This window comes from Eleutherodactylus coqui, chromosome 3 (genome assembly GCF_035609145.1).
Source record: "Eleutherodactylus coqui strain aEleCoq1 chromosome 3, aEleCoq1.hap1, whole genome shotgun sequence".
Lineage (NCBI taxonomy): Eukaryota > Metazoa > Chordata > Amphibia > Anura > Eleutherodactylidae > Eleutherodactylus > Eleutherodactylus coqui.
The window spans coordinates 108,119,031-108,142,809 of NC_089839.1; the positions used below are offsets into that span (position 1 = coordinate 108,119,031).

The 23,779-nt window shown below is 42.9% G+C and overlaps 1 protein-coding gene across 2 annotated transcripts in view; it reads left to right on the forward strand.

The window, feature by feature from the left end:
- The first annotated feature begins 5,744 nt into the window (after positions 1-5,744).
- Positions 5,745-23,779, forward strand: part of STXBP5 (syntaxin binding protein 5) — a 429,990-nt gene continuing 411,955 nt past the window's right edge. For both annotated transcript variants that reach the window (XM_066595949.1, XM_066595950.1), the window contains exons 1-2: positions 5,745-6,417; positions 18,005-18,102. In XM_066595949.1, coding sequence (XP_066452046.1) covers positions 6,271-6,417; positions 18,005-18,102 — 245 coding nt within the window. In that variant the 5' untranslated portion in view covers positions 5,745-6,270. The remainder of the gene's footprint in view (positions 6,418-18,004; positions 18,103-23,779) is intronic.

A 23,779-nucleotide genomic window follows, 5' to 3' on the forward strand; every position in this document is an offset into this window, starting at 1 on the left:
TAGATCTTGAAAAAAACGGTGGGGTCAAAATACTCATGACACCCCTCAGTGGATACATTAAGGGGTGTAGTTTTTAAAATGGGGTCATTTGGGGGGGTATCTATTATTCTGACACTCATGAGCCTTTGCAAACTTGGCTTGGTGCAGGAAAACAAAGTGTTCCTCAAAATGCTGAAAAGTTATGTTAAATTTGTACGTCATCTAAATGGTTAAAAAAACACAAAAGTTTTTCAAACGTGCATTCAGAATAAAGTAAACAGATGGAAATATATATCTTATCAAAAATTTGTACAGTATGTTTGGACATATTTGAGATATTACAGTTGAAATTGTGAAAAATGGAGAATTTTTTCAACATTTTCCCAATTTTGGCGCTTTTAATAAATATACACAAATTATATCGGTCTCTTTTTACAACCAAAATGAAGTACAACATGCGGCGAAAAAACAATGTCAGAATCACTTGGATATGTAAAGCCTTTACGGAGTTATGCTACGTTGAACGACGCATGTCAGATTTCCAAAATTTGGCTCCGTCACTAAGGCGCAAACAGGCTTCGTCACTAAGGGGTTAACACAAAAATGTGATTTATAATAGGTCATTTTCTGATACCACATACCTTTAAGAAAACATGTATAACTGGAGGGGTGAAATTTTGAGAGCTGGGAAAGGATTCCTGCAACCCTTTCACTGCTGTAAAGGTCACTTTGTAGTGGCCTGAAAAAAGTCACTACATAGTGCTGTTTAGCTGTGGGGACTGGTAATATAATAATCGTCCCTTAGGGTATTAATCTGAGTAATTATGCACAGCAGATGCAGGTAACCAAACAACCAGTTAGTCGTTTTATTCAGCTGCACAGGTTAGAAAAAATACCTAGAGACTCAGATGAGCAAGGTAGCCTCGCAACCAGGTAGGTTATTGGCTGCAGACAAACTGGTCAGGTGACAGAGGTGATAAATAGCCGGACAACGGTTACAGGAGGCAGAGAGGAGAAAATGCCAGAGGGGGAAAAGAGTAGTGCCTAAAAGAGGCAGGAAAAAAAGAAAGTGCCAGGCAGGAAAGAGAAGTGGCAGAGAGAGAGAGCAGCAGTGACAGAGAGACAGCAGAACAAGCAGGAACAAGAGAAAGAGAGAAACAAGAGAAGAAAGAGAGAAAGCAGAATAACAGGCCGAAACAAGAGAAAAATCAGAGAAACCATGAGTACCAGAGAAGGAGAGTCAGCTTGTACAGTGAATAGAGGAAAAATAAAAGAGATGTAAATATGAAGAGAGGGAGATAAAGAAGTAAAGAGATGTAAATACAAAGAGCGATAGAGAAAAGAAATCCAGAGTAAAGGCCCATTTACACGGCCCGATGATCGCTCAAATGACAGTTTGAGTGACAGCTTTAAAGGGGTTGTCTCGTGAAATCAAGTGGGGTTCAGCACTTCTGTATGGCCATATTAATGCACTTTGTAATATACATCGTGCATTAATTATGAGCCATACAGAAGTTATTCACTTACCTGCTCCGTTGCTAGCGTCCTCGTCGCCATGGATCCGTCTAAATTCGCTGTCTTCTGGCGTTTTTAGACGCGCTTGTGCAGTCCGGTCTTCTCCCTGGTGAATGGGGCCGCTCGTGCCGGAGAGCTGGTCCTCGTAGCTCCGCCCCGTCACGTGTGCCGATTCCAGCCAATCAGGAGGCTGGAATCGGCAATGGACCGCACAGAGCCCACGGTGCACAGAAGACCCGCGGTGCATCGTGGGTGAAGATCCCGGCGGCCATCTTGGTAAAGGAAGAAAGAAGTCGCCGCAGCGCGGGGATTCGGGTAAGTAATAAACTTTTTTTTTTTTTAACCCATCCCTTGGGTTTGTCTCGCGCCGAACGGGGGGCCTATTGAATAAAAAAAAAACCCGTTTCGGTGTGAGACAACCCCTTTAAGCGATCATTTTGCATAAACTATTAGGTAGCTACTCAGCTATGTTGTAGCAATTAAGTGTGCAAATGAAGCCTTCCCTGAATGCAGTTAATAGCAGGAGGGTTATTATCTGCGCTTAGATCTTTTGTTCTCCAGAGGGAAACAATGCTATCAGCACTGGAGAACTGATGATAAGGCTAAACAAGGATTTTTAGGTTGGACTGAATTTAGTGATCAGCTAGCAGTGCACGAAAAGTGCATGACGGGTGTGCAATTATACGTAAATATTATTGCTAAAACGATCGCCTTTTAAAAGATTTTTAGCGATCATCGCTCCGTGTAAATGGGCCTTAAAGGGGTTGTCCCGCGCCGAAACGTTTTTTTTTTTATTCAACACCCCCCTTCCCCCATTCGGCGCGAGACAACCCCGATGCAGGGGTTAAAAAAGAACACCGGACAGCGCTTACCTGAATCCCCGCGCTCCGGTGACTTCTTACTTACCCGGTGAAGATGGCCGCCGGCATCTTCTCCCTCGGTGGACCGCAGGGCTTCTGTGCGGTCCATTGCCGATTCCAGCCTCCTGATTGGCTGGAATCGGCACGTGACGGGGCGGAGCTACACGGAGCTACACGGAGCCCCATTGAGAAAAGCAGAAGACCCGGACTGCGCAAGCGCGTCTAATTTGGCCATTAGACGGCGAAAATTAGACGGCAACCATGGAGACGAGGACGCTAGCAACGGAACAGGTAAGTGAAAAACTTTTTATAACTTCTGTATGGCTCATAATTAATGCACAATGTACATTACAAAGTGCATTAATATGGCCATACAGAAGTGTATAGACCCACTTGCTGCCGCGGGACAACCCTTTTAAGCTCCCAGTATATAAATGTGTTAGATACATGTGTCTACATTGTTGCAAATTTTGTATCATTTACTATTCACTGACTGTGTTGAATAAAATTGCCTCATCTCCCTGCTTTATTGAATAATAATACTGTGTTTACAACAAGTTAAGCAAAATATCTGACTCCGTGTATTATTCAGCACCTCACCACTCATCAGTGTTCCTCACACTGCAGTGAGGCAGTGAGGATGATTAGTTAGGCTATGTTCACATCTGTGTTCAGGGGTATCGCTTTCCAGCTCCGTTGGGGGAACAGGAAAGGGGAATACCCTGGCCGAACAGATGTGTCTTATGACGGAACAGAACGGCGCTGGACAGACCCCATTGACAATATTGGGGTTCGTTCAGTTTCCATTCAGCTGTCTGGCATTTTACTGGATGAAAAAGTCCTCCATGCAGGACTCTTTTGTCCGTTATTTTATGATAGATCTGCAAAAGAATCTCGGAATGGACATGAGCGCGAGCGCTGGCACGCAACAAGTACAGAATGACAGATGTGAACATATCTTGAGATCTTTGAAGGTTTTTCAATATTAACATTCAGTGGCAACCGAGCCCTATAGCAGGTATAGCACATATTGCAGGGCTGTGAGGGGGGGGGGGGGGGGGGGGCACATCAGCTCAGGGACCTTATGACAGGAAGAAGGCAGCACATTGTATATGTTTACAGCAAGCCTGAGATAATGTAACTGCCAGCTTTAGCAACTCTATATGTTCACATGTAAATTTGAGATAATGTAATTGCCATGCCAATTGTAACTTTTAGAATAATGTGATGATTGCTGATTTGGGGGAAGCCAACCCATCTATTATATAATGATTAGATGACAGCCAGGCGGTATCCGCTCATGATCGGCTCCTGCTACAGTGTGTTTTTCAATATATACAAGCTTCAGAAGAGGAAGTTAATTGAAATGTCACTAGTCTGTTTCACGCTGTATTCTTCTCCAGTGCACCGTCGAATCTGGCTTACCTGATGCATAAGGCCTCATGTCCACTAGGAAATTCGGGCCCGTGCGGATTCACCATGCAGAATCCCGCAGCGTGTCCCTTCTTTCCCGCAGACATGAGGCATTTAAATGATAATACTCACCTGCCCGGAAGCTGCGGGTTCCCGCCTGTCGCGGACGGATCTTCTTTCCTTCTGCCCGGCGGATGTGCTCGGCACTCCGGCAGCGTGCAGCGCGCATCTGCTGTGCACTCCTTTTTTTTTTAAATCCCTGCTTTCCCGCGGCAGAGCAGAAATTTAGCTGCGAGTGTGCCGCGGATACGGACGGCTTCCATGGAAGCCTGCGGGAGCCGTCCGTGCGAGAAACCCGCAGAAAATGGAGCATGTTGCGGGTGATTTCCTGCACGTGCAAAGAGCCCTATTATTGTGAATGGGGTCAAATTCATGAGCGATTTTTTTCTTTCTCGCATCACGGCACGGGAAAAAAATCGCAGCATATCCTATCTTTGGGTGTTCTCTCGAAATGCCTTGCGTTGCCCATTGTTGTCAACGGGGTTGGCACGGCATCTCACGGTATGCGATGCGAGGATTATCCATTGAAAACAATGAGAAACACTCTGCGATCCTCCGCCACGGCTTTTATAATCGCTGCTTTCCTGAACTTTTCGGGGTTTTAACACAAAAATGCCTCGTATTCCAGGGGACATCGCACTCGCCTGTGTGAAATTAGCCTAAGGACTCCGTCACACGGCCATGTTTGCGTAGGTGTTTCAATGGGCTCATTTTCAGAAGTGTATTTCGTGCGCGCAAAAGAATAGGTCCTGCTCTATTTTAGTCTACGGAAAAAGATCACATCTAGTCCATATTAGGCTTTAATCAGCCAAGAAATCCGTGGTAAGAGTGTCTCACGGGCGTGCATGTGAACGGGCCTGGCAAACGCAAAAATTACAGTACTATGTGCAAACATGTGTGCAACACGCAATTATGTACCCCTTCAAATCTCGTTAAGGCGCAAAAACACTGTGGTGAGCGTTTTAGTGCCCCAGTTAGTGCCACGCCGCCTTAAAATACACAGACATGCTTGCAAAAAAAGACTTGTTCACAGCACAAATGCGTTGCGCTGAGCCGTGTGCACAATTGCGGATACGACCGTGTGAAGGAGCCCTTATATGTCTTAGTTTATTACATTCGCTCCAAGTCAGAAGTAGTAACCGCAGCCTAGCGACGTTACGCCGGGCCCACACGGCGGTACGTGTAAACCACTGCGCGGCTCCCACAGCATTTTACAGCTATGAACCCTCCGTACGGCGGTGAAACTGCACTGCGCACAAACGCACTCTGCCGTGTGCAGTAACCTGTTGTTTCTTTTTATATATTTCCAGCGCCGTTGCTTAGCGATGCTGCGTATACCCGAAGCCCATATACAATGTAATTAGGTACCGTATATGCGAGAATGGAGGACAATGCTCTATCTCTATATGCGGCAACATAGAACATGCTGCGTTCTATTTTAGGGTAGCGGATTACGCAATTCCGACCGGCTTATGTGAGTGTAAGTGTATAAGGCAACATTACTGATTGCCCGCGGGCTACAGCTCGAGCTCGCGGCCCGGGCGTAATTGTGACTCCTGCGACCCTTACGCCATGACAGAAGAATATGGCAAAAACATTTCTTCAGAGAGCTGGTGAGGTCGGTGGGCGGCATGCTCTGTCATGGGGGTGTGAGGGCAGAAACATGTCCCAAGTCCCCTCAGGTGATTCGGGCCAAACTGCCTGAAAACTGTGCTATGACAATGGAGTGATGCGAGGGCTTCAGCGGCCGGCCGTGTGAGGGCAGGCATCTCCACACGACGGCGGAGGACAGGTGACAGAATGGACATGACAGGCGGGGGGCGGGCGGGCAGCGGGAGGAGGGACGGGGCGGGCTGACGGCGGGCGGCAGGTGTAGCCGGACACACGGAACTGCAGCATTACCCGCCGACAGGCAGCACGGCCGCCGTTCCCCCGGAGCTGCCCATTATTACACTAGCGCTAATATGGAGGCAGCGGCGCTGGGAAACAGGAAAATGTGACATCGAGGGAAGGGGAGTAGCCGGAGAAGAGAGGAAGGAAGGGGCGGGAAGAGGAGCTGGTGGCAGCGGCTGTCACTTCCAGTGCAGCACAGGCAGGAGACAGGGATCCTCGTCCGCTCAGGCTGGCTGCCCACCGGGTGCCGCACTGTGGGGGATCCATACATGACGGCACTAGCCGCGGATTATCCGTCTTCTCCTAGTGGTCCGCTATAAGGCTCGCTCGGGGGTCGTCACATCCAGAAGACCCCCCTCCCTCCTTTCCTTCTCACCGAGCACCTGCAGCCCACCCTCTCCTTCCCCAGGACCCTCCTGTGTGTGCCCATCAGCACCAGAGAGAGAAGAAGGGAGGAGGAGAGGGAAGGTGGGGGGTGCGAGGGAGGAGGAGGAGGTGGTGGAGGAGAAGGTGGTGGAGGAACCAGAGGCAGAGAAGGGAAGCGGTGACCATGTGGAAATTTAAGGAATTCAGGAAGGTGCTGGACGGCCTGACAGCCGCGTCCTCCTCCTCCTCATCGTCCGCTACATCGCAGCCCGGGATCAGGGAGGCGGACATCCCGGAGACGCTCCAGTCCGAGCACTTCCAGCTCTGCAAGGTGAATAGTGATGAGTCGTGTGTGTGGCTGGCATTGTCATCATGTCCTGCAGGAGGCCCTCCCCGTGTGTGTATAGCATCAGTCCTCCAGGACACTGCACCTTCCTCCATCATCATCATCCTCCTCCCTCATCCTAGGCCCCCTGCTCATTCAGTTGCCCCCACATCTGTGCCCACTGCATGGCATCCTTCACCTGTGTAGCCCAGATGGGGTTTGTGTGAACGTGGATGGAACACATTGTATCTACTTGTGTGTTCTGTGCACACATTGTATCTACTTGTGTGTTCTGTGCACATCTACCAATCATCCGCCATCCAGTCCTCCTTTTTGGCATTTTGCGCTGGTCTTGTCCTCGGGTGGCTTGAAGGGCATATGGGAAAGCTCTGCACCATTTACAATTCTTTTTTTTGGGCTGTGTTTGCTGAGATCAGGCTCCCCCCACCTTGTCAATTCCTCCCCTCACTCCTCCTCTTGTCAATTTTTCCCCCATCCTGATAGCTGTAATGTCAGCTGTTGTCAGGGCTCTTCTTGTTTATATGTTTAGTCATTGGTGCCACATCCTTTCACGTCGTCTTGCCCATCGCCAGGTACTCTCATATTTAGGGAAGAGGGGAGGTTAGAATGTTGTTGTTCCCAATAGTTGATCGCTTTCCTGCAAGTTCCAGCTTTTGTGTTTTTTAGACAGCAGCTGCAATATTCTATTACTTCCTTTTTTAGATTGACTCTGGTCAGGTAGAAGAGAAGGGAGGAGATGGCCATTTGTAGTCTTAGTAGGTAAGTGACGTTGCAGGCCTGTAGGGTACTAGGGATTGCACAGCTGATTGCACATGGTGGGCAGAGAGAATGATGGGTTTTGTCTGCTGAACTCCACGTCCATCGTCACGTTTCCTTGTTTCACATTTGTTTACAATAAATAGATTGGTGATCCGGCTTTAGTATTCCTTGGCTGTTTTGATACTGATTTATTTAGTGTTGAAGGAGATCTGATATGGAAAACACAAGAACATAGTACAATGTGTACACAGCTGATGTGCAATGTCTGGGTATCTAATCAATGGATTGACAAATCGGAGGAGCACGGTAACCAAGGCAGCTATACCATTACTGGGTCAGCGGGTGGATCTCTTCTCTAGCTCCCATTGGGATGCCAGGTGGTAACCATTAATAGTAGTCATGACAAAGGGGGGCATTCTATAAAAGGATGGAGTTGTCATAAAGACCCGGCAGCCATCACAACAGTCACTGTGCTTCCTCCAGGCTCCTAGACATGGTACGAGTATTCGCTACAAGAAATATAGACAAACCCAATAATTATAATTGTAACAGAAGGGATTTGGATTCATAAAGGGTCTTTTTTTGTTTAATTTTTTAATATATAAACTTGTTTTAATGTGACATTAAGTATTAAATGCAACCAAGTAGCAAAGGCCCAATGTTTACTGGTGTCATTTTCAGTTTACTCTTACACATTTGATCAAAAGTGAAGTGCAGTTAATCTCAGTCGATATACCAGAACCATGACAGACAGCGCTATACACTACATTCCCATATGTATTACTGGGGTACACCGGTGGGCTACTTCTGTAGGAGGCTTTTGACAGTCTTGGTTCTAACGCAGTAATGCATGCTGTGTAAGGCCAGGCTCACACAAAAGGTTTGGCATTGCGGATTCCACTATCTCCATCCACGAGGAAGATCTGTGGTAAAACGCGGGCATTGAAAGGCATGTATTTTTAAATTTTCATTCAGACTTGCGAGTACAAATTGCGTATTCTGCCAGCGGGAGAAAAATGGCAACATGCTGTATTTTAACGTGGATTCCACGCGAACGTCCTTAGTAGTTGTCTATGCATGGGAGCAATCCGCAGCCTATATGCAATTAACATTGTGTATGAGCTGTGGAAATGCTTGCAGCTTGATAGGAGAATAGATAGAAAAGCTGGAATGCTAGCTGGCAGGGAGAGAAATCTTTTGCACAGATGAACATGTACATCCGCGTAGAAAACCGCACGTATCCGTGATCTTCCATGATCACTTGCAATTATTTTCCGCAAAGGATCGCCGGTCTTCTTCTGCGGAATCCGATCTGTTTGTGTGAGCCCATCCTAAAAGTAAAGGCCTTTTTATACGTCTTTTGGATGACTGCACGAGCCTTGATATCACCGCTAATGTCCTCAGCACTCGTGCAAAGCATTCAAACAGAAAGACTTGCTGGCCTCTCTCTGGCTTCTCATCCGCTTCTTGCTCAGCGCTTCCCCTCCTATGGGAAGTGCTGAGCTTGAAGCATTCACATGGAAAGACAAGCAATTTGGGGCCATTTACTACATTATTCTAAAAGTTAGCCATGCTCATTCTTAATGGTGAAATTGTACATAATGGTGGAAAAGACAAAAAGTTTATGAGATGCAAAAAAAACCCCCAAATCTTATGGGCTTCATTTATGAAAACAAGTGTGGACAAAATAATGGCGGTACTGCAGACTACAACCAATCAATTGGCAATGGTCACTTTTTTAGTGTTGGTAAAAAATAAAAGCAATAGCTATGAACTCCTCTATTGGTTGAGGCATGAGAATCATCCTTATGTCCTCATTAGGTGGTATAGAAACAACCCCTCCATTTCTCCATACCTGTAAATAATAAGGCTGTCCATTCCAGTGACAATGTATATAGAAGTCCCATAGCTTGTGCACCTCAATATGTTTTGACTGATCTAGAAGTTGGTTATTTATCACATGCTTCTTCCTCCCTTTTACATATCCAATAATTGCCATAGTAAATGTTTGTCCTGACATGTAATTGTGATAGCTCTCACCACTCACTGTCACTTTTATCTCCATAGTAAATGTTGTTTGTCCTGACGTGTAATTGTGATAGCTCTCACTGTCACTTTTATCTCCCAGTGGAATAGTGTAAACTATGAGCAAAGTATTTGTTAAATGTATTTTATTGGTAGCTTTACACTGTAGTACACTGCACTCTATAGTTACATAAACAGGTAAATATACAACCTGGGAATTACCTGGATTTCTGCATTGATTACTAATAAAATGTGGTTTGATCATTATCTAAGTCACAATTCTAGACAAATATAATCTATCTAAGCTAATAATACACAGACAATTGTACTGATTTATGCTTTGTATTGAGCACAAATTGTAAACAATTCACTGTGCAGGAAGACAATAGGAAGTGAACCCTTGAATTAATAACCTAAAGATCCCCCCTTAACAGCAATCGCTTTCACCAAACCTTTTCCCGTAGCTGCAAATAAGTTATGCAAAATGTTGAGAAGAAATTTTGGACCATCCCTCCCTGCAAATATGTTTCAGTTCATCAATATTTCTGGGATGCTTTGCATGTACAGCCCTCTTTAAATCATGCAAGTACTTCTTCATAAAGTTAAGGTTAGGACTCTGACATGGTCATTCTAAACCCCAAATCTTATTATTTTTCTACCATTCTTTAGTTGATTTACTTTGGTAATGCAACAGGACAATGGCCCAAAGTACATAATGTCTCCAATTTGAGGTCATAGATTGCTGCCCTTACATTTTCCTGTAAAATGTTTTGATACACTTTTAAAATTCATGGTTCGCTCAATGGTTACAAGACATCGATGCCCTGAGATAGCAAGGCAGCTCCAATCCATGATGTTCCATCCAGCCAGCTACATATTTGGGACAATGTTGGTGTGTGCTGTTCCTTTTCCTCCCAGCATAGAGTTGTGCATTTGTTCTAAAAAGTTTTGTCTTTTCTGTCCATAGAATGTTTTCCAAGAAGCATTCAGAAATATTCAGGTGGTCTCAGGCAAACCTGAGATGTTCTGCTATGTTTTCTTTGAACAGCAGTGGTTTTCTTTCTGTTGTCCTTCAATGAACACCATTCTTGTTCACTATTTTTCAACTAGTGGACCCAGGAATAGAAGTGTTTGTAGGGTCATCGGTAGGTCTTTTTTCTGTTACCCTTGAGTTCTTTCTCACCTTCTGCCCATTGTGCTCTTGGAATGATTTTAACAGACACTCCTAGACAGAGTAGCAGCAGTCTGAATGTTATCCATTATTAGATAATTTGTCTGAGCCTGGATTGATGTACACCCAGGTGTTTAGCAGTGCTTTTGTATCCTTCATGTATCTCTATAATGCTTCTTCTAAAAATAGTTTGCATCGAGGCATGGTTCTTTCTTGAGAAAAAACAGATTTTTCAGTAACCAGATCTCGTGTGCCATTGTTCAATGGGCAACGCACCTGTGAAATCAACCTTTCTGATCTCCTCTCCTTAACTGAAACCTATTTTGCCAATTAGCTCTGGGAGACATTGTAAATACAGACATTCAGTTCTTTTCCTTGTACTGTGGATGTCTATTAATCAATATACTCAATAAAAGACGTGAATGGTACACGGGTTTGTGTGTTACTAGTTTAGTTAGTTTGTGTTTGTCTATAATTGTGATTGGATATCAATTATACCAGTTTTATTAGTAATCAATGCAGAAATCCACCTGATTCCAAAGGGTTCACTTTCTTTTCTTGCAGCTGTATTTACTGCTGTAACTATATGTTGCAGTTGTTTATCATAGAACCTGAGATCTTTAATGTCACCCTTATTCGGCAAGTCAGGTGAACCTTTAAAAGGTTTCATAAAAAGTTCCTTGTTGGATAAAACATTGGCTGTTGTTTTGGAAATCAAGGGGAAAACGCGCACACTGGAAAAGATGTCAGAGGTTAATGTATTGCAAGCCGCAAGATAAATCTGCGCATCACAATATTTTGTTATTCTATACCTTTTCAGTAGTTAAATGTGATACTCTGAGTAAATGAGGCCTACAAAACTGTACAATGTAATTGGATCTATGCGCAGAAAGCAAGCGCCGGTGACAGCATACATTTATTGGATACATGGATGGTAAATTACGCTGGCTTAGGATCAAGCTGCTTGGGCTTTATGGTACATACACGTTGATGCAGTTTCATTTCATTTTCAGCTTGCAATAAGTGTAGGGGATGATATTAATATGCCGAGAGCCTTTTTATGGTTCAGCGTGCTTGGTCTTCTTTATCTACTGCAGATCATGTGGCTTTCAGTACAGAAGTATGGACATGTCTGCAGCCGTGTATACGACTCTATTGAAGTTAGACACTCATTAAGGCCGGTTTCATATCTGCGTCGGCGGAGGTGCTGTTGCAGATCCGTCTGCAAATACCAGAAGAAAGTGGTGCATGCAGCACTTTTTTTTTCTCTTCTATCCCAAAACCGGGCAGCTAGTCAATGGGGTCCGCCCGACGCTGTTCGGTTCCAATCAAAGACACAACCTTTCAGCCACAGGGAATCCCCTTTCCTGCTCCCCGAACGAGCAGGAAAGAGGAATCCCCAGCACAAGTGTGAAAGCACCCTAAGTAGGCCACTCTCACAACATTTAGTGGGCATTTCTAATGTTGTACTGAGCCTCCATTCATTTCAATGTGGCTTCTCAGGCGAGCGCTGAACGCTGTATGTTCTATTTTGTGCGTTCAGCACATTTTTAATGCTGCACATTACCCATTGCAATGATGGGGTGCAATAAAAATGCTGTCAACCTCGGTCAAAAACACTGTAAAATGCTGCAAATCTTTTATAATGCGTAGATTAACCCCCTTAGTGACCGACCTATCGTGTTTTTACGTCCTGCAGCTGCAAGACATGAGGACGTGTATGGAGGTAGATCGTGGGGTGATCTCCCTCCATACAGCGCGGGCGCTGGCTGTTTCTTACAGTTGACACCTGGTGGCAGCAGCTCCAATAAGCCGCACACCTCATCAGAGCTGTTAACCCTTCAAATGCCGCTGTCATTTCTGACAGCATCATTTAAATCCCCTGAACGATGTTCGAGGGTCTTGCTCCCTGGGATGAGATCGCAGGGAGCCCTGCCGGTGTCATGGCACCCGGGGGCCTTCTGAAAGCCCGGGGCCTGTGGGGTGGCTTGATAGAAAGCCTGCCCGATTGCAGTATGATGTAATGCTGTGGCAGATCAATAAAGTTTTACTAATTATTTAAAAAAAACAAAACCTTTTGCCATATTTATAATAAAATAATCTAAATAATAAAGCAAAAATACATATTTGGTATCAGTAAAAATCCGATCTATCAAAGTAACGCATTCTTTACCCCGCCAGACCGTCTCAGAGAAAAAAATTAAGTGCCAGTAATACACTTTTTTGGTCACCCTGTCTCCAAGATAAAATGCAATAAAAAGCGATCAAAAAGACGTATGTATTCCAAAATGGTACCAACGCAAACTTCAGGACGTCCCACAAAAAATAAGTCCTCGCCTAACTATGTTGATGGAAAAATAAAAAAGCTGTTGCACACAGAAGATGGCGGCAGAAAATAATTTAAAAAAAAATTTAATATCTTCGAAAAAAATACAAGTACTACAGCTAAAAAAAACCCTATATACCTTTGATATCGTAGTAATCATACTGACCCAGTTTGTGTGCCGTAGAAACAAGACGCACCGAAAGATGGCAGGATTGTGTTTTCCTTTTTTTTTTTTTTTTTTTAGTTTGAATTTTTTAAAGTTTTTCAGTACATTAAATAGTTCCAATGAAAAATACAACTTGTTCCACAAAAATCAAGCCCTCATGCAGTTATGGCGATGGCTAAATAAAGGAGTTACGCTTTTTTTAAAAGGGGGGAGGAAAAACAAAAGTTAAAACAAAAAGAGCCTAATCACTATGGGGTTAAGGACTCTGTAAAACATAAGGCCGACCTGTACACGGCAAATACCGAGACTGCTGTCATTATTTCATTAATTGATGCCAAAATAATGTTGGATGGAAACATTTTGTTAGCAGCAGGTTACTTAAATGTGTGTTCATAAGAAGACTGGTTTTTGGTCAAGCAGCGAGTAGTTCTTTCGTTCGCTGTATGTTGGTTCGCCTCGTATTGGCAGCCTACTTGGAAGAGAGCAATTTGCTGAAGACCTCTTTATTATTTTGGTGCACAATGTCGCGTATACAGACCTAAAACACACAGCTACGGTAGGGAAAAGTACGCTTAACTTAACATTTCTACATATCATTAGCTAATGTGATATGTGGTCATACTATAATTACAACTCGGAGGCTGCTGTACTTTTTGTACTAACAGAGCCGTGTGCATTACATAGGCTTGTCTTATAGGTAGGGTGTTGCAGAGGTGCCTGTGGATGTTCCCGAATCTGTCAGTTGTCTCGGGGATCTAGGGCCGTTTACATTTACACAATATGATCATTGCATTATGCTAGAAACTACAGAGCCTCGTTTCTTCCCATTGACTGGAATAAGGTTATTTTCTGGGACTTAGTTGGAAATCAGCTCTGCTAACCAATGCAAATGAAAGGGGTTAACTTGCTTCACAGCCACTCAGTAATTCCTGGTTGCCGCTAACCACGACATATGACTACCAATAGCGGTGACCTTCTATAGCCAGTGTTTGGCTGCAGCAGTCACATGATCTGGTCAGCGGCAACCAGGAAGTACAGAGTGACGGTGAAGCAATTTTAAGTACAGTACTGTCAAAAACTCTGGACGGTCACGCATGGACGTACTGTCATTGCGCGTTCAATTTTACCACGCACAACATGTGATGCCAATAACCCATTTTTTTGTGTTGGGCCACTCGCACATGCAATTTTGAAAACGTTTTTTCTTTCACTCGCATATGACGCAAAAATCGCACATTCACTATATTGGCACGTATTACGCGTGCATGCAAGAGATGCGTGTGTGGCACGCTGGCACAAACGTGTGTGAGCCCAGTCTAATACTAACTGCATTAAGCTTGCACACCACTCGGCTGGCGGCTCGCTTGCTGTGGACAGCATACGTTTTACTTCATTACCATCCACTGGAACGGTTCTGTTCACATTGGTACTTTTCTTTTTCCTTCTGTGTTCCAGCATATTGAGTACTCTTCCCTCAATGTTATGCATGAATCACTTAGGCCAAATTCGCATGAACATATGGTTAGACACAGCGTTTTACTTGGGTGTGGTACGGTGTATAGTTGCGGTTTTTGCCTGCGGATGATAGTGTATCTCACAACGCACGCTGTCAACGACTAGCTTCCTGGTTTCCTCTGCTTTTTTAAAATCTTTTGTTCTATTGTCACTTAGCAACGTTGCGTAGAAACGCCGCACATACGCAGTGTAATAGCGTTTGTACAGTATTTTCGTACGCACTGATAGAGAAGAATAGGGGTCTATCGCACTCAATACGTGTAGAATAGAACATGCTGCGTTCTTTTTTATGCACGCATTATATGCAATGTGGGACTTGAACAGTGAAAATCAATATATTAGAATTGCTGTGATTTACAGTGTATTATAGGCACGTGTGAGCCTGGCCTTGCAGTAAAGTACATAGTGCCTCTGTATTTGATATCATGGAAGTCATAGTAACATAGTATGTAAGGCTGAAAAAAGGCATATGTCCATTCAGTTCAGCCTATTAGCCCCCCCCCCCCCTCCGATGTTTATCCAGAAGAAGGAAAAAAAACCTCTAATGAGGTAGAAGCCAAGCATGTTACATTTGTAAGAAGCATTGTGGCTGTTCATGTCTGTGATTGGATTCTTGCACTCTACGTTGTTTGGCGAGGCCGGTCTCCCCATCTCTGCTGTGTTTGCTGTGCGTATAGACGCCTTACTGTATCCTCTTCTTTAATGGACTGCAGCTTTCATTCAGTGCAGCAGATATTTATGAGAACGAGGGAGGGAGCCGCTCCAGATCTGCAGCCAAGTGGATGTTGATCCTTTCATTGTCGATTTCTTTCCCCATAATGAAATCGCTTTGTGAAATAAACTGCTTAATGTAGATATACTATAAGCAGGTTAGATATTGTACAGTAGCTGTATATCCAAGCATAATATAATTTATAACTGTCTGTATGATGTTTGTTTACCTCTGCAAATCCAAATGGAATAGAAATTGTGGATCTTTTAGTGCTTTTTTGCAAATGTCTATCATACCATATTGGTATTCTCCAGTAGTTGAGGTTGTGAACCACTTTCATCTGAATTATTGATGACATTCAATCTTATTAGGTCAGACATTTTAAACTTTTAATCTTATTAAAAAAATAATACCTAGCTCTGTGACCGAGGATAATTCAGACCTTTTAGGTTCACAGCAAAATTTACCCTTTTGAGATGCTCCATGCATGCTGTTTTTGGTATCTGTCACGTGGATACTGTATGTGGATCACCTTAAAAGCTATACTCTCCTACCGTACCTTTTGTTGGCCCCAAATGTGGCAGCACATGGACCTTCGTCACAGGTCCATGAGGTTAAAACAATCGCTGCATGCCATATTGAGGATATTGTCTTCTCAGTGCCTCATCATGCGGCAACACATGGGGGGCCTGTGAGTCCATAATACAGATCCGTAGGCAATCTGTGCTGCTGCGTCAAGCCCAAATAAAAAGTGACATTTAAAAATGTTTCTTAGTTTAACCAAATTTTTTTTTTTTTTTTTTTGAAACAGGAACAGGTTCCAAAATACCACAGATTTTCAGATAGTCTATTGAATATAGATGGCATATGGCATAAATGCCAGCCTAATCAAAGATGGGGCTGGAGCATGGCCCCCACATTTTTTTAAAGGGGCCCCTTAACCAAAATACCAACCGGGCCCCCCCTGCCGCTTGGTCCATACTTACCGGGATTTTCGCTGACAGTCGGTCCTCCTTCTAAGCCGTCAGGTTAGCATAGGCCCGGTGAATAAAATCACAAAATCTGGTCCCTGTCATGTCCTCACATCGTCTGGGCCCCTAGCCATGAGTAAGGCTGCATGTGGGGGTCATGGTCTGGAGACTGAGACCCATGCTGTTTGCAAAAAAAACTGTTGGTAACTGTCAATGGAATGACCTTGTTGCTGTCAAGTGAAGCCGAGGGACATCAATGGGGACCTGAAAAGGAAGGGTGCTTGCGTGAGAGCCATGATTTGTTTGTTTTAGCATTTGGTAGGGTCCAGTAGTTGGGACCAATCATATATGCCACAGCCTGTAAAAATGCTAAGACGGGAAAGCCATTTTTCAAACTACTAACGACGACCTGTCCGTGCATGAGTGAGTGAGTGGGTTTGTGAGTGACTTATATGCTCTGCTCCTGATCACATGACTGTTATGTAATCACAGGTCCTTCATCCCCAGTGAGGGAGTTACATGCTCTGCCCTTGATCACATGGCTGCTATCGGCTAGGTGTTAGTTAGTATTCCATAGCAGCTAAGGCCGCAGGGGGTTTGTAGTCCACCTGTAATCTGCACTGTCGTGCATAGGGGCGGAGCATGTAAATCATTAACTTGGGAGGAGCGTCATGGTCATGTAATCATGGGCGGAGCATGACGGTGACATTATCACAGGTCCTTCGTCTCCACTGCTGTGTTGCTTCTGATCGCTGTTATATGGGATAAACAATGTATGTAGCAGTGCTGAAACACTGATACTATAATTTCCTAATAATTACTAGCATTACTATATAGAGGAAGGAGGAAGAGTCTGAAGGCAGCTATAGGCTTAAAGGAGTTTTCAAAGTTTACTTTTTTTTTTAACCGACTGGCCATGCAGAAAAATAATAAACTTGCCTATACCGACCTGTTCCAGATCCTCTGCAGCTCCAGTGCCGGGTCTGTTTACAAACTGAAGTCAATGTGTATGTGGCATGTCACCGGATGACTGCAGCCAATCACAGGCCATAATGGTAGAAAATTGGCAACAGTGGTTTATCTTTCATTAATTCCGGTTACATATATTCTGCGTTTTGTGTTATAACTATGCAGAATGTATCTATGTCATGCAGGATGGTTGATAACCGTACCTTTTTAGATTTACTTGATTTTAGTATGAGGCTCTGGTTAGTGTATATAAATATTGTAGGTTGAAGATGTGTTATGTTTTCTTATCTAGAATATATCAAATCTAAAGAATCTGAGATCGCAGAAGAGTGCAGTTTTCCCATAAAGAATGACCGCCTCAGCAGTTTTGTATTTTTTGCTTCGTAGTGCTACAAAGTTGTAAGCCTATTTTCACATTTGTGGTGGGGATTCCGTTTTCCTGCTCCGTTTGGGGAGCAGGTGAGAGGAATCCCCTGGCCAAACGGATCCATCTTCTGACGGAACTGAAGAGCGATGAATGGATCTCATTGACTATAATGGGGTCTGCTCGGTTTCCGCTCAGCTGTCCAGCATTTTACTGTAAGAAAAAGCGTTGCATGCAGCACTATTCCGGTATTTTTTGTCATCAGCGATGGAACCTTACCTAATATTGAGACAAATGCAACATGTTAGTACACCTGTCTTATATATGAACATTTAGGAAACTGTTTCTACAGTCTAGACCTGTTGTACCTTACATAGGGAAAATAACTTCACAACAAATGAATGAAGTATCCTATGATATGTTCCAAATTTATGTTGGATTCATATGCGTTGCACAGTACAAATGGTAGTGGTAAAAGGTTATATATGACCAGCTGTATGTTGCTTATATTCCTGTATATATAATGTATGATTTTTCACGTGACACTCACCTTTACTTCTTGTGTTTTTTTTGTTTGTTTTTTTGCATGGTTAGACGGTTCGTCATGGATTTCCCTTTGAGCCGTCCTCAATGGCATTTGATCCCGTCCAGAAGATTCTTGCAATCGGCACAAATCATGGAGCTCTAAGGCTGTATCCTTTTTAATACCTGTCTATGGCAGCAACAGATAATGTCGGAGGACGCGGACAGACACGCACGCATCTAATTGATAACAGGTATTTCCTTCAGAGAATATGGTGTTAAATTCTGTTTGGTGCTTTGCTAAGAACCTTGTCTGATTTTGGTTATGATTGGTCAATAGATGTTCCCTAAACTTGGAATCTAAGTTTTTCCGATATGTTGAGAGGTTTTAGAGTCTATTGGTTTACATGATATATCTTCTAGGGAAGGGAACTTTTCTTCCTCACTACTGACTAAAAGCATCATCTTTTAGGATATGTTAACACCGCTGATTTGCTGCAGATTTTGTTGCAGAGCAGCAGATTTCGCCCTTCCAATTAAATTCAAATTGAGAGGGTGAAATCTGCTGCAGATCTGCAACAAAATCCATAGCAAAGCAGCGACTTGCAGACATACCCCTAAAGAGGTTTTCCTAACTTAAACTTACTGTATACTCTATCCACAGTGTAGGTAGTGAATTAGGATTGATGGGAGTTGGCCAGCCGAGACCATTTGATTGGCCATTAGAATTGGGGACCCCTACTTCCACATACACTCTTATTTTTGTTATCGGTGGAAGGAAGAAGAGTGGAGTGGAGGTACAATGTGGTTGGAGCTCATTTTGTTTTTGTGGGTTATAAGAAAAGTAGAGTGAATATGCTTGACTGTTTCCATAGCTCCCATGGGCAACTGTTGTATCTTGGTTGTCTTCGATTGTCTGTGTACTACTTTCTTAGTTAAGGGTTATGGGGTATTTCTCTCATCTTCCTCTATGGGACGACTTTTTGGGCATGACAGCACTTTATATATCAACGTACAAAGTTATAAATGCCATAATCACAGCAGTGTTTGCAGGGAAAATGGTCATAGTAATGTAGCTCTTTTCTTCTGCATGGGAAAGGTGAGTGGAGGCGGGAAGGTAGAACAACCTCAAGGTGCTCCAGTCTTGGAACCAATACCAGCAGGAGGCCTTGCTGTTTGTGCAGTGGGGGTTGTCCCGTCTTCACCGTACATGTTCTTGAATATGTATCACATTCATTAGACCTTTAAAGGGTTTTGTCGGGACTTAATTATTGCCAACCAAACGTCTCCTGAACTCAGTAGGGGCTGTGTCTGCGTTATCAACCTAAGCCACTGCAATGTGGATAGAGCTGTGTGCATCCGCACTGACAGTGGGCCTGAGGAACAGTAGATCAGTGGGGTTCCCGCTGATCAACTATTGTGATAACCTATCCTAAGGACATGTCGTCAATAAAAGTACTGGAACACCCCTTTCATCATGCACTTAGGATTTTTGACAGACTAAAACACAGCTACTGCCTGTCATCGTGACTGTTGAAGTTGGTGGGAAAAACTGGCTTTCACCAGATCTTTGTCCCAATTTGCAACAGAAAACTGTTCTACTGCTTTTTTTTTGCAATGTGTAGTAGACTAATTTAAAACTGATTTTGTTATTAAAATTGAAATTTAGTGAAGATAAAAAATACAAATCCACGGCTACATAAACCTCAGAACTGGAAATCATATGTAAACAGTCTTTGATTGCAATACATAATCTATAAAACGTGAATGTATACAACAACATAGAATGTAATATAACCCAATTAAGGCCATGGTGTAAATCCTAAGAAGATGTAGTGTTTTAAGGGGGGTTTCTAGGATCAGAAAAGCATGGATGCTTTCTTCCTGAGCTGCAATACCACACACATCCTGTGGACAGACGTGGTGCTGTTTTTGATGGAAAGCAGACATGTTTTACTAATCCTGTACAACACCCTTTTTGTCTTATCTGAGACAGTTTTGAGAATCAATTATTTTTTTTATTAGTTGCGCAGTATCAGCAACTTGGTTTCTTTAAATCGTCAACTATGAGTATCCAAGAGTTTTATCACTCAAAAGATTTTAAGTAACTTTCTGCTGCTTTGCACATATAATCGCCTACTCAAAAAAATGTGCTGAATAGTCGATTCATAACCTGCAATTGAAATAATTTATCATGTGATGTTTACTCCACAATAATGAATCATTGGCCTACAAAGAGATTACAAATTACTTGTGTGGTTCCTTCAATAAAGAGCAATGTGAAGCAAATGCTGAGATTGCTTTTTTAGACTATTCTGGTGATTAATAAATACAATGTAGTTTAGTATAAATGATACTGTATCTGATTAAATTCTGCTTGCATTAGCATAAAAAAAAATAATATACATGTATTCTTTTGATGTCATTACAAAAATACTGTACAACTGTAGCTGGTAAATACAGAACTGGCAGTGGCATTTAAAAGGCCTGACGGAGGGAGGGTTGGCTTCTGAATGAGATTGCAGGGTGCTGTTCTTCCTATTTAGCCCTGCCTATTTCAGGACTTAATAGGAAGACATAAAATAAAGTTAGGGTGTATGTATACAGTGAAGTGCAGTATTGGTCTGAGAAACTCCAACTGATATCACTCCTGTAAACCCGCGATTTTTAAGTGAGTATGATGTGTTTTGCAAGAAAATCACATTGCACTTGTATCACTGTACTTGCAATTTTTCATTTGCATGAAAATTGGCCATTATTTCCTATATGAGCAAAAGCGCATCGCACTGACATGTGCATGCGAGCGTGATGTGAATTTTTAATATATTTTTTTTTCTGCTCCCAAAAGCCATAATGGCCGATTCTTCAACAATATTGCACAAAATAGGACATGCTGCAATTTTTTCCATGCAGCACTGCAAGAGAAACATTGAATTTGTGAATGCGCCCACTAAAAACAATGTGTTCTTTTCCTGTGTGATTTCTGTGCATCTCAGAACGCACAGAAATCGTTCGGGTGAATCTCCCATATAAACGCACCCTTATGGGGGTCAGAAGATGGTGACAGAAAGCCTTTTGTTTAAAGTGTTACAACATAAAAAGTATATAAATTTGCTATTGCCGTAGTTGTACTGACCTACAGAATAATGATAACATGCCCCTTTTTCCACACTGGAAAAACCTCCCTCACCCCCAAAAGAAAAGCAACATTTTTTTTCTCCATTTCACCCCGCTTAGAAATGTTTAAACGTTTTTCAATACATTATTAGGTTGTTAAATTGTAGAATACAACTCATCCCGCAAAATGTCTTCAGAAACCTAAAAAGTTATGATTTTTTTTTTGTGTGTGTGAAAGTGGAGATAAAAACAAAGAAAGGCTATGGCGGGAAGGGGTTAATTTTTCATTACTGGATGTATTTGTTTCTGGTTTCTTAACTGGAGCATGCACAAAGACATGACAAGAACAGCAGTTGTATCCAGGCAACCGAATCAATGATCCCGATGCCTGTGTGATATTGACAGTTTGCTCATGCTGTGCTGTTATTACTCAGCGCTATAAAGGTGATATTCTGAATGAGCTCCCTGGAGGAGGCAATAAAGACGAATCTGCTACAACGCAAAGAGTGGTCTGGGCCATGGCTGTTGACCAAGTTTAGAAACTGCGCAGCTATCTTTTGGCTTTTCTGCTTCAGGATCTCGCTGGGTGCATCACATTTGTATCTGTAAGAGTTTAATGCTTTAGAACATCTCAGATGAAATCTGTAAATGTATATTAAACTGAGGTCTCATTCACATCTCATTTCTTCCCAGTTAATGTATATTCCAGGAAACGTTCCTCACGTAGGCATCCTTCATAGCCCTTGGTTAATGTAAAACCCTGGCATCCATCACCCATAGGTTACTATGTAATGTTTCCAAGGTCAGAGTTTTTTGTTTTTTTTAATAACCAAAACACATTTTTCTGCCATTATTCCCAAAGGTTACCCAACAGAAAATGAGATAACCCTAAAAAAATAGCATTTTCCATCCCTGCCCCTCTCATCTGGTTGCCTGTCACACTCTGGAGGTCTCCTCTGTGTCTTACAGCTACTTCCATGTAGTGCAACTCCTGTCTGATGCTTATCGGGCACCATTTTAATGGGGAGAGTTTTTAGTTTCAGTTTCAAATTAATTCCATGATGCATTAGCTAGAGGCGATACCATTTCTGCCTGCTGGGGGGACAGTCTAATCATCATTACCTTCTATATTTTTTTATGCCAGAAAGTTGTGTAAAACCTTTTATAAATGTTACCTATGTAGCTCTGAGCTGGTCAGAAGTTTATTTTATTCAGATAGTCTTCCTTCAATTCCACATCGGCATGTGTTTGAGGATTCAGTTCTGTTACACTTAACAGTTCAGGTATCCTAGGCTGGAGTAAGGCGGTGGCTTTCATATAACTTATTTGCTACTGTTCAACATAGAAAGTTGGTAGATAAATGAAATAAAAAAGCTGAAACTGGGGAAAACCGAAGTGATATTTGCACATTAGAGAGGATTGTGCCAAGTTATAAAATTATCCCCATCACCCAGGATAGGGGCCAAATTTATGATCGGTGGGGGTTTGCCCACTGGAACCCCACGGATGCCGAGAACGGGAGTCTGGTCGGTCCCCAAGTTGGGCCGTCTTCTGAGCAATTTTTCGGCCAATAGTTAGCCCATGTAAAAGTACCCATACTGTGGATTTCTATCTGTTAGATACTCTTTCACCTGAACTCAGTTGCACCTGCTTTGTAAGCACTTATCTACCTCTCTGCGTACAAATAGCAGATCTATATAATGGGTAGGAGATTTGGTCTTGGTAAACCTTACAATTTGATAGTTGGTGCATGAGAACGGATCCTGCGGATTGTGTTTTTAGAGGTATTGATTTCGGATTGCTTATGTTGAAATTTCATTGGAAGCCAGTTAATCTATCAGGATCCCACTAAAGCAAGTTTCATGCTGGTGTTCACCATGGCTGGATTTTAAATTCTCACCTGAGTTCTGCAAGGTGGTAATGTATATTATTGAGTGACCAAGCTCCTGTATATCTTTGCTCTTATGGAAGGAATATGTGCAATGTACATGGATACTTACAAACAACCTATGTTTATAAATTTATTATAAACAGATGAAGACCCATCTGCAACTCTGGTCTCCCAAATTGATCAGATCTGGTGGAATAAAATGGAACAACCTGTATTAGAAGCTTACATCATATGCTCAATTTATTTATTAATGTGTATTCAAAGGGGTTGTTCGGCTGTAAACTATTCATAGCAGACTGGCGGTGGTCCATTGCCTGGGATCCCGTGGTGATCAGCTATTTGCTACCAAGGTGATTTCTGCAGGAAGCAGACAGCTCCACTCCTGCTGTAGTGTCCAGACTTGGTATTGCAGGCACAGTTCCTATTCATTACAATGGGAACTTGGCCTGCAGCACCCAGCTTGACCACTACAGTAAGAACAGAGTTGTGTGCTTCCTGTAGAATTCAGTTCAGTACAGGTATGCACTGTTCTGGAGAACAGCTGATTGGCAAGGGGTCCAGGCAACAGACCTCCACTAATCTACTGTTTATGCCTTATTCTGAGAATAGGACATTAATAGTTGACAAGCAGACAACCCCTCTAATGTATAGCCTGATTTTCCTGAGTTTCAATGAGATTGGTAGAAAGAACGAACTGGTCCAGTAAACAAGTGTTTCTCAACTCCAGTACTGAAGTACCTCCAACAGGTCATGATTTGAGGATATTCTACAGAGAGAACAGTTGTGGCAATATCTGAGGCATTGAAAGATCCTAAAAAACATGACCCCTGGGGGCTGCT